General features: G+C 27.8%; 1 protein-coding gene across 3 annotated transcripts; it reads right to left on the bottom strand.

Annotated features, from left to right (window-relative positions):
• Positions 1-8,340: 8,340 nt before the first annotated feature.
• Positions 8,341-10,757, bottom strand: LOC129322879 (NAC domain-containing protein 62-like). Of its 3 annotated transcripts, none has more exons than XR_008596304.1 (3): positions 10,462-10,757; positions 9,447-10,371; positions 8,341-9,327 (listed from the first exon to the last, which is right to left on the bottom strand). XR_008596304.1 is itself a non-coding variant. In XM_054969336.1 (3 exons), exons 1-2 carry the CDS (start codon positions 10,634-10,636, stop codon positions 10,145-10,147), a joined length of 402 nt encoding a protein of 133 aa, XP_054825311.1. In that variant the 5' UTR covers positions 10,637-10,757; the 3' UTR covers positions 8,341-9,775; positions 10,119-10,144. The 3 variants fall into 3 exon arrangements, 2 of the variants coding, with proteins under 2 accessions (XP_054825311.1, XP_054825303.1); XM_054969336.1 differs by having other exon boundaries at positions 8,341-9,775; positions 10,119-10,371; XM_054969328.1 differs by having other exon boundaries at positions 8,341-10,371.
• Positions 10,758-12,184: the final 1,427 nt, after the last annotated feature.

Genomic DNA, 12,184 nt, shown 5'->3' with positions numbered 1-12,184 from the left:
TATAAATTTTATATTCATTTGTAAATACTAGTCCTATTATGTTAATTTACCTTTATTTTTTTTATAAATTTTATATTCATTTATAAATACTAGTCCTATTATGGCAGTTATACTTATTGTTCTTGATCTTGATAATAATTTTATTCTTTCTAATTTATGATATATTAACAAGATTTTATTCATATTTTCATTAGCTCTTGAAATACAGAAATTAGTGTTTATAGTAAATTTTAATTTTTGATATATTAAGTTTTCAGTTGATTTTGCTAAAATACTATCTTTCACGTTACTTATTATTCTTCCATAAGTTATTAATAATTCTATTGGTGAATTTTTTCTTTTTAAAAATAAGCTTTTACTAATAATTATACTCCAGCAATATATATTTCTATTACTTCATCTTTAAATGATAATTTATTAATTTGTGCATCTACTAATGCTTTACTTATTAATGGTATTCTTAACACTCCTTTTGTTAATGTTGATTCTATAGGGTGTTTCTTTTCTAATACTACACAAGCATATTTTTTTTTATTTTTTAAATTTTACAAGTTTTCCTCCTTTATTCATAAAACTTTCATTTTTCTAATTCTTTAGGTTTTAAATTTAATTTTGAATCTCTTATCTTTTCATATTGTTTTTTATTAAAAGTTATTCTCTTTTAAACTATTTCTTCTTCTGCACTTACAACTTCTTCATATTCCTTATATTTATTTTGATTACTACTCTCAGGTTCATCTTTTAATCTATTCATTATATACATATAACTCATTTCTTCTTCTGATTCAGTTTCAGTTTCACTAATAATTTTACTTTATAAATTTCTATATCTGAATCATTTAATTTATTTTCTATTTCAGATAATTTTTTATCATATCCTATAAGTTCTAAATTTTCTTTATAGGCTTCTTCCATTATTTTCATAATTTTTTTATCTTTTTTACTTAGACAGTTTGGTGATATATGTCCTAATTCTTCACAATTATAACATTTACATTTTTTAGATTTTTTTATTATAATTTATCCTTTGTTTTCCTTTTCTTTTAAAAAATTTTCTTGGTTTATATTTACTATGTTTTTTATAATATTTTTCTTTTGGATATTTTTTAAATTTTATTTTCAATTTTCTTTTGTTTCTTTTTCTTTCTTATTTTTCTAGTTTACATCCCCATTTATGTCCTTTCATTATTTCTCCACATCTTAATATAGTTTTATTAGTTTTATAATATTTCATATTCCTCCATGCATTTTTACATTTAACAGCTATATATTTTCTTAAAAATAATTCTTATCTTCCTATAGTATCTACCTTATTTAAAACATTTATCAGTCCATGCCTTAAAATCATCTATTATTTCTTCTCCTTGTGAAGTTATTTCATAAGCATTATAATAATCTTCTAATATTGTTGTTGCACCTAGAAATGCGACGTGGACAGCGTGAGAGCGGAGGTTCCAACCTTCGGGAAGAAGATTGGAGAGATGGGAGTCACCACCAAAATTTTGAGAAAAATATTGGGAAACCGTTTAATGGTGGATAAGAGTGGTCTGCGAAAATAAAAAATAGGTTCGGGAATCGGTTGAGTGTGGGGAGGGTGTTAGGCACCCCACAACACCCGTTTGTCAGAACGGTTACTTGAAGTTTGTTGTGCTTTATTAATATAGTTTTATAATTATTTTAATGATCCTTTTTATATTCATGTGTTTAAAAAATGATAAGAATTAAGTGAAAAATATTTATTTTTTTACAAGGGAGGACTTGACTCAGAATTTGAATCTGAGGCTTACGTACCTTACGGTAGGGATCAAAGTCCACGTAGTTCGAGCTTATAAGTTTGTGGGTGAAAATATTTTTTTTAAAGCGACATTAATCAGAAATAATTCACCATTTTACAAATAAAATAATTTCTAAAATTTTGATATGTGTGTTTTAAATTGCAAAAAGTAATTTAATTTCAATTATTTTCTCAATTTTTGAATTTTTGGAAAAGAAAAGGGTTTAAAATTATTTTTTTATATTTTATGATTGGAAATTTAATCGCAGTTCCTACAAAGCCTTATTGGCTCATACGATAATGCAATCATTCTATATATCTGCTAAGATTTCAAAATCTCTCAAGATAAAAGAATTAAATTTATTTGATTGATTTAATAATATATATATATATATATTTAAAAATATATCGCTATATCTGCAGAGTCTTATCGACTCATACAATAATACGATTATCTTAAAAGTCTACGAAGATTTAAAAATTTTACATGACTAAAAGATATAATCAGTAAATATGATTACAATTTAAATGCATTAATTTGACTAGTTAATTTTTCTAAATTGTGTATTATATTATTATTTACAAAGATCATTTATTTATCATAAAACTTGAGAATCACTATATCTGCGAGGACTTATTATCTCACATGATAAGGTGATTAATTTAAATCTCTATGAAGATTCTTGAAATCTCACATGAAACTTAAATTATTAATTTGTATTATAAAAAGAGAGTTAACTTTAATGATGGGCCTTTGGAGCCCATATTAACATATAAATTTTACTCTCATATCTGCAAAACCTTATTGATTTACACGATATGAGATTATTCTAAATATCTGTAGAGATTCAAAATCTCTCACAATAAAAGGTTTAAATAATATTTATTTTAAATATATTTTAATGCGTAATTATATAATACATATTTTTAAATATAAAAATCTTAATCGTTATACCTGCAAAACTTTATTGACTTACACGATAATACGATTATCCTAAAGGTCTACGGAGTTTCAAAAATCTCACATGACCAAAAGATCTAATTAAAAAATGTGATTATAATTCAAATTTATTAATTTAATTAATTAAAATCATAAAAAATATTTATTATTTTATTTACAAAATTTATTTATTTGTTTACCATATAAATTGTGAATCATGATATCTGCATGGATTTATTATCCTACACGATAATGTGATTAATTTAAGTCTATACAAAAATTTTTAAAATCTCACATGAGACTTAAATATTTATTATAAAAAGAGAATTAATTTTAATAATAGGCATTTGAAACTCATATAAATACATACAAAATTGATTTTCATACCTGTGAAATCTTATTAATTTACACGGTATGAGATCATTCTAAATGCCTACGAAGATTTTTAAAATCTCACATAACAAATAGATGATCAAAATATTTATATTTGTAATCGGTGCATAATATTATGGTTAGCTAAACAATTTATGCAATAAAGTAAATGGAAAGAATAAATTAATTTAATAATTCACTATTCTTTCTACTTAATGATATATTCTAAAAAAAATCAAATTTAGCATAAACTTTTAGCAAGATCATAACCATAATAGATGCGGCCCCAAACTACAATCAACCTCACAAATTATTAATATTTTTATAGGCTTTTTTTTATTTTTCCAAACACCTCTCAGATATGTTCTAAATTCTATATAAAAGTATTTGATTCCTGAATTTTTTTAATGCCTAAACAAACATTTGGATCAGTTCACACTCTTAATATCTATCAATATATATATATATATATGTTCATCAATGAATCCAAAATAAGGGAGATGACATGATTTAAATATTAGCTGAGCAGATACACATTTTTCTTCCTCTTAAGACAACGCTTTCATCACCTCGACTTCAAGTTTTGAACATGTTTCTGGTTCTGAAGGGAGGAGCAGAGGAAGAAGAGAACATCTTTATTGCTTGCAAAACATCCCAAACTTGTGTGAGTGTGCATGCATGCTATTGTTCATGCGTTTCCTTCTCATTCATTCTCCTTCCTTCACACTCCTTAGCAAGATCCAGAAGTAGACCCTAGTGAAGAAGGAGCTCATTCTCGTGCTTTCTCTTCTCTTTCTCGGTCACTCTCACTCTTTCGGTCTCTTTTTTTTTTGTGTTGCCTCCTCTTCGTCTCTATGGCTTTATGCTCTCTCTTTTTTTTCTCAATTTTTTTCGGTCTCTCCCTCTCTTTTTTCAATTTTTTTTCGTGCTCTATTTTTTTCATTTTTTGTCCAGCTGTGTTCTCTTCTCTTCGTCTTTGTCTCTCCTCATTTTTTTGTCCCTATTCTGGGCTCTCTCTCGTTCAGCTTCTCTATTTAGTCATCCTCAAACTTCTTAGCTCTCCTTCTTCTAGTGTTTCTCTGTCTCTTCCTTTCCATTTTCATGCTCTGTTTTGAACGCCGTCCATGCTCTATTTTTTCTTCATTTTTCTCCCCCTCCAATTTTGATCTCTCCTCCTTTTTATTGCTGTTTTCTGCGTCTGCTCTTTTCTCTTCGTCCCCCCATTCTCGGTCTCCTCCTCTTGCTTTTCATGAGAGCTCGGTTTATCATTGAAGCTACAGAATGCCATGCATGTCTCCTCCTCTCTCATTCGTGCCAAACTTCTTTTTCTGTGTGAGTCTGCGTTCTCTCTCTTGTGTCTTTTATTTGTGCTCTTTTTCAGCTAGCGTGTGGGTGCTGTGTTTTCTGTGTGCTTCTTCAGTGTGCATAACTGCATTTTCTGCTCCGTGCTCAAGCTCCGTACATGCATGTCCCTTTTTCAATCCATTCTTCTTTTTTTTAATGTTTTTTTATATTAAAGGAGGGAAAGGAAAATTTAATTTTAAAATATATATATATATATATATTTAAATGGAGAACAAAAAGATTTAAGGAGAGAAATTTAAAAATATTTGAGTCTAAAAAAAAATTAATTCTCAATATTTTTGAAGGGTTGGGATAATTTAGGAGAGATTTAAAAGATTTAAACAAGATTTTTTTTATTTTGTTAAAATTATTTTTTTAAAAATATAATCCTAAAAAAGGATTAAATTTCATTTTTGTATCTTTATATATATTTTTGGTTATTTATTATTATTTTTATTAAATTAAAGAAATGTTCAGACAAAATACAGTGTTCACAATTGTATCTAATAATAATTTTGATAATTTTCTATAAAATAGTTCTAAATAAAATCTTTCTTCTTTTAAGTCTCCAAGCCTTGCTTCATAATAATATTTTTTGTATTCACATATAAAAGTATTTAGATATTCTGGTTCTAAAAAATATAATTATATTTCATGTAATATTTTTATTGTATTTTTTTTACTTACTTCATTAATATCCTGTGTTACTCCTGTAAATTCATTTCTTAAAGCTTTTTGATATTTTTCTATAATCATTGCATAATATTCTCTTTTATTTTCATAACTTTTATCTGGCTTTCTAAAATTTTCTCTAAATTCATGAGATTTACTTTTTCACCAATTTTGTACATTTCCTACAAATGTTGCTTCTATTAATATAGTTACAGTTTATATGTCTACATTTTTTCCTGTTAATGCTATTAATATTGATTTTCCCCATTCTTTTATTATTTTACCATTATCTAAATTACAATCTAAATCCAACCATATTTTTAAATTTGATATTTGTTTACTTTCATATTGTGCTAAAGGTGTTGGTATAAATTCATTATTTTTTTTATATATTGAATATAGCTTGAAAAGGTATATTATTACAATCTATTTTATTTAGTTTTACAAAGTCTGTTTCATAATATACTTCTCTCTTATCTGGTTTTAACATTCTTTCATCTATCAGTTCTTCTGATATTTTACTAGATTTTACATTTCTATTATTATAAGATGAATAATCTAAATTTGGTGGTATAAAGTTTTGAGGCATTCGATAGGGTTGTTATTATTGTTGTTGTTTATGGATTACTAATTGTAAATTTTGCATATTTATAAATCCTTCATCATAATTATTATTTATCAAATATTTGTATTCTTGTTTTATTTTTCCTAATTCTTCTCTTTCTTCATTTTCTTCATTTTTTAATAATTTTTGTAATTCTATTTCTAATTCGTCTGATTGACCTTCTATTTTATTTTCTATTTTATCTATTGCTTGAGCCATATTTATTTTTACACTTTGTTGTGGTTTTTGTTGAATTTTATTTTTAAATTTATAATTATAATTTTCTAACATTATTTCTGCAACTCTATTTATACTCTCCCATTCTTCTTCATCTATTTCATTTTCTCCTCTTAATTCTCTTTCTATTTCTTATTTTTTTTCAGTCATATGTTCATCTTTAACTATTCTCATCATATTTACTTGATACCATTCTTCTTCTACTTTATTATGAGAATTTATTCTTAAGTATTCTATTATTTTATAAATATTATGACTTATCATACTTTGTTCAGTTCTTAATCTTTTTGTATCATGTTTTATTTCATCTAATTTTTTATTATAATCTTTCTTTATGTCAGATACTTTTTGTTCTAAAGATTTAGCATATTCTTTAAGTCTTTTCATTTTTTCTCTAGGGTTTTCTTTTTCTAACATTATTTGTACTTCTTCTAATAACATTCTTATTATTTCTTTTTTATTAAATAGATGTTCTAAATCTTTTATATTTTCATTTATATAACAATCTAATTGTTTCATTAAAAATATATTTGTTCAATTTGCTTGATTACTTATACTATCTCCTTCTCCTCCTAATAAGAAAGGTACTAAAATACATGACAAATTTTCTATTGGAATATAAGAACTTTCTAGAATTTTATTTTGTTCTACTTCATACATTTTTGGTTCAATTGTTTTTATAATATTCATGGAGAAACTTCTTCTAATATTTGTATAATTGTATAACTTATATTTAGGAAAATTAAAAGATTATTTTCAAGAAGGAAGAAATTCACCAATAGAATTATTAATAATTGATGGAAAAATAATAAGTAGTGTTGAAGACAGTATTTTAGAAATATTAACTAAAAATTTAATATATCATAAGTTAAAATTTACAGTAAATACTAACTTTTGTATTTCAAGAGTTGATAAAAATATAAATAAAACCTTGTCAATATATCATAAATTAGGAGGAATAAAATTATTATCAGGATCAAGAACAATAAGTATAACTATCATGATAGGACTAGTATTTACAAATGAATATAAAATTTATAAAAGAAATAAAGGCAAATTAACAATTGATAAACATTTTATGCCTGTATTACAAGAAATTGAATTAGATCCAACAAGAATAATAATGCTTAAACAATTAAGATTAGAATTAGATAATATAGTAGGATATTATGAAAATAAAAACAATTCAAGAAGATTAATAACTAATAATAATATTAGCCAAAGATCATTAACTTGTAAAATTTAAAAAACAAGAAAAATATGCTTGTGTAGTATTAGAAAAGAAACACCCTATAGAATCAATATTAACAGAAGGAGTGTTAAGAATATCATTAATAAGTAAAGTTTTAATAGATACTGAAATTAATAAATTATCATTTAAAGATGAAGTAACAGAAATATATATTACTAGAGTACAATTATTAGTAAAAGCTTATTTTCATACACACATATGAATATATATATTTCGAAAACATATATATATATATATATATATAATTATATTTTAAATTTTATATTTCATATAAATATATATAAATATTTATTAAATAAATATTCACATATATATAATTCAAAAACCTTATATTGCATTCATTGAATCTAAACATATTCCAAATTCAATGAACTTAGACAATATAGCTCGAGTTAGGTTATTTTTGTGTGTGACCCTGTAGGCACATGAAATTGGTAGTAGGCTAATTACGCTATTAACTCACAAGTCATAAATGATCTTTAGCAAGACATTACAACTACTCAATTCACATAGGGATTGATGATCTGATGTAACCTATATGCAACTGTATCACATCTCTTTTGTCATGCGATATTTTGATCAAGTGTGAGAGATGAAATTGTCATTCTCTTTTACTTGACTGTTACTTTCTCGATCTTTGAGTAGACGGACAGGAGTAATGAAAAAATCTTTTTCATTGTAGTATGATCATATATTTTCTCAGTATTATGCATCAAGGGGCCCAGTAATATCTCTCACTTAATGTGAGGGATAAATTTCATCTTAACCACTCATATTCCTTTGCATGAATATCACTAAACTCAATCATAGCCTTTTATGATCACCCGATCAAAGGTGACTTTTGACTAGATCAAAGTTCAATGGTCATCATGTAGGAATCCATGATGATCTCTGGTCAAAGGATTTAGTGATATAGTTATATATGAGATAAGCTTATAACTTATACCATGCAGCTTTCTCATAATGAGTCGGTCTAGCACCTTGTACTCTTTCAAGTGTCTATGACTTTAATTTGTATATTTATAATTAATCAAAGTCATACTAGTCTTATTTTATCTATGATCCCTCATAGATGATCGATCAGGAACATTTATGACAATCACTATAATTTGTCCAAGGATATAGTTATCATATTAAACATGCAATTGATATGATAATAAAAAAATTTATTAAATAACAATGTGCATAGAACGATTATTAACCCTAAAACACAATTTCCGACACTCTCTAAGCCCATTTTATTAACTCATTTCATTCTTTAATATTTATATACTAAGAGAGTTCTTTATTGAAGCAATGTGGGACTTTTGACACACACACAACACCTTGATGGTTGAATCTTCTCCAAAAAGAATTTCATCCATGATGACTATGTGATTGCGTGCAATTTCTTCGAGTAGACTCAGAGAAAAACCATCGAAGCTTCTCAGTAAGACTTCGTCGAGGTTGACATAGTCAAGGGGACTGAATGGAGTGCCATGAGAGAGTTGATTTCCACGCTTGACATGAACCCATCTGAGACGAACCTTAACTTTAAAATGAGGGCGCTCTGGTGTTTCGCTGATCTCATGAAGAGGTAGAGATGATGCTATGTTTAGGGTAAAGCCTGCTGGATCATCGTAGAAATGATCAAAGACGGAGGTCAAGAGATGACTCCATCTGTAATGTCTGCTAGCTTGAAATCTTGGTGGGAAGAAGATTTCTCTAATCAATCCAAAATGAAAGAGCTTTTCAAAATTGAACATTGTTAAATCAATAATAGCTGGCCAAATTTGGTGCACCTTAAGTTGCAGACCGACATGGAAGGTCTTGCGGATGTGGGCTTATCCCAATCCAGGTGCTTGGTGGACAAAGCAAAATTCGTTTTGCTGTTTTTGGACAGAGAGAAGGGTATCTCTTTGTTTTTGGATGGCTTGTCTAGAGATAATCTACAAAATATTATCAGGAAGTAGATCGGTGAACTGCTTTCTAAACGAGGGGCATAGAAGTAATTTAATTTCTTCTTTGGCTGGGTCACTGTTCGAGGAACAAGGGACATTTAAAGACAACAAGGTTTTTTGGAACGTGAATTCCAGGTTTAGCTTTTGTTGTATGACTGAACTTAGGACTTCAGTTATTGAATCCACCTGTTCCTGCAACAAAGGTAATTCGTCAGTGGGTGTTTCAGTTCCAGAGGAAATCATCTGTGAGGATGACTCTGAAATAATCTCAAACGACTGAGAGCTTGAATGCTTTAAGGGGTGCGATGGACCTGCTCTTTCCTTACTGACGCACTCTTACTATGAGAGGTCGAGTTCAAATCTAGAAGATGCACGTGTAATGCGTTAAGCGCATTAACCATCTCTTCTGGTTTGTGTTTTGCTTGCCAGATAGCATTAATGAGGGATTGCTGAGGCAAAGTTAGCTGTTTCGCATTATTAAGGAAGCAAAAATTTATGGATCACGAAGAGACCATGGCTGGTATGAAATATTTTTCGAAGGAAAACATTTCAATCTTCTCCGATTTCTTAGAGGATTGAGTTTATGCTTGTCCTCTGCCTGTTGCCATTCTGAAAATTCTCCTTTTCATGGGCGAGAATCCTGAAAAGCAAATCAGCAGATACATTATCAACTCCTTTAATATGTTCAATTAACAATTGTATTTAAAGAAATCAGATAATCAGTGAATAAAATCTATCTATTAGCGTTGTAAGCCTTTTGAGGGATTCTATTATAGAAAGTAACAATGGCGTTACTATCCGTGCGAAGTACATACTTCGGTTTATCATATATAAAAATTTTGAACTTATCCAAAACTTTTATACATGGCAAAATCGCAGCATCAATTGCGTTGACTTCAGTACTGAAACCACCACTACAATATTGAGTGATCTGTTCTTTAAATTTATGAGAGTGTTCATTTAGTCTCCATTTTAATACCCACCCCATCCTTCCAGACATCATCTATTTTTACAATGAAAAACGTTCTTCGTGAAAAATTAAAATCCTTTTTATCCCAATGACGTTGTTGGTGTCTCGATCACAAATATTCCTGTCTTTGCCGGTGACTTTCCAGAAGCCGAGCGACGTTGTCCTGTTCAACCGAGTACTTTTAGAGTACTTATAATCACAAGGGGTGAAGAAATAGCATTCTGAGTCATCGAACTTGATCACCGAAGTCAATTTAGCAGCCCAAGCTGGAGGAGAAGCAAAATCGAACGCCACAGGGTAAGATTGCGAAGTATTAAAAAAAACAAAATTAAAACAAAAGAATTATAGAAGGATACCTAACAAATCCCAGGGTTCGAACTTGCAAACGTCAATCTCAGGGATGGCGACGTTAATGGATGGATTATCAGCCTTCAATCTGTGGTGAAGGTAGTAAGCGACGAGCTCTTCTTCCGTCGGATGGAATCTGTATCCCACCGGCATACGTTTCCGCTTAAAAGGTGGATCCGCCATGGTTGCGTTGGAAAGGGCAATGAGAGAATTTGAGGGAGACGACGACGATGCTTGACGTGCATGAACAAGAGAGAGAGGGGTGGCACTCGTGAAAGGGTAGAGAAAGCGCTAGGACTGACTGAATCACTTGAAGCTTTACCTTCTGACAACCTACCTACCCAACCTTTTATAAGGAGTCACAAATAAGCAGTGAAAATTAAGATAAATTAAAGGGAAAATTTTAATAAAAGATACTTGTTTTAATTCCCGGACACAGTTTAAAAATTTTATTTGATCTTATTTTTAAATTATGGTATAATTTTTTTAGATAATATTTAAAAAACATTTTTAAAATTATCTTTTATAAAAAAATAATATAATATTACTTTTTAAATTTATTATATAGAACATATTTAAAATTCTACACTTTTATTCCTTTGTATTTTTTTTATATTGATATTGATAAGATTAATAAAAATGACTTATAAAGAAGATTAAATAGTACTTGATTAAACTTATTTATATTTAAAGTCTTTAAATTTTTAAAATTTTATTGCAGTTTAAGAGTACTAATTTAAAATTAAATTTCTAAGAAAAATAATAAAATTATCCCTCTTTTAAATTACTACCAAAACTTCCTTATTTTACTCATTAATTATCCAATTTTATCTTTTTAGTTACTTACAAAATATTAGTAATTATATTACTTAACTTATTTTCATGTTAGGTATTTAAATCATTTTAAAATAACTTGTTGATTCTTGTTTATTTACTTTTGAACTATTGTTAATTGTCCTACTTACTTATTTATTATCAAACTTTTACTTAATTTTATTCTAAAAATATAAACAAGTAAAGATGGGTAATTAATAATATTTAGTAAGTAAATGAATAAGTAACATAGGACATTTGTGATATTAATTTTAATGAAGGATAATTTTATTATTTTTCTCATAAATTTAATATTAAATTAATATTACTGAATTTTTACAGTAAAATTTTAGAAACTTAAGAGTTTTGATCGTAATTAAATATGATTAAGAGATTTTTATTGAAATTCTCCGTAAATTAAAAGATGATGTGGGAGGTCCAGTCCAGTGATATTTGAACACGTATGGAGTTGAGAGTCACCAGCTAAAGCGCGTGAAAAAGGAGGGATCTTCTGGGAACTTTTCTCAGTGCAGTACAAAATTAAAGCTAAGCCTATGATTTTTTGCATAAAAAAAAGGGCTAAGGCTATGATTTTATATTATACAGTTTGGAAACTTGCTATCCAAGTTGTTGGCCCAAAAAACAAAAAGAAAAAAAAAGAAAGAAAAGAAACTTCCTTCCCAAGTTTTACGGTTAAGCTGGCTTCAGAGCAAAAGCATGTTACTGAAAATTCTAGAATGGTATCTAGCAAAAGAAATAAACAATAAATATAAAGACAACTTACTCGCCAAGTTTAAAAATTTGCATTTTTTTTAAATCCTTCATATCAGGCAAAAGTAATTGGGAGATGATAGATATCACGTATGAATAGAATTTACATGGCAGGTGGGAAGGTTAATTACAGATACATTTTTTTAA

This window comes from Prosopis cineraria, unplaced genomic scaffold (assembly GCF_029017545.1).
Source record: "Prosopis cineraria cultivar Desert tree isolate PC_DT_omini unplaced genomic scaffold, ASM2901754v1 PC1, whole genome shotgun sequence".
Lineage (NCBI taxonomy): Eukaryota > Viridiplantae > Streptophyta > Magnoliopsida > Fabales > Fabaceae > Prosopis > Prosopis cineraria.
Note: the sequence above shows the minus strand (reverse complement) of the source record. Positions and strands in the feature narration are given on the sequence as shown.

Bases quoted from the DNA above. Each gene is read 5' to 3' on its own strand.
- LOC129322879 (XM_054969328.1), bottom strand. From the start codon at position 10,636: ATGGCGGATCCACCTTTTAAGCGGAAACGTATGCCGGTGGGATACAGA. The intron at 10,372-10,461 runs GTATCCTTCTAT...CTTCTCCTCCAG, and splicing joins CGAACCCTGGGATTTGTTAG to CTTGGGCTGCTAAATTGACT.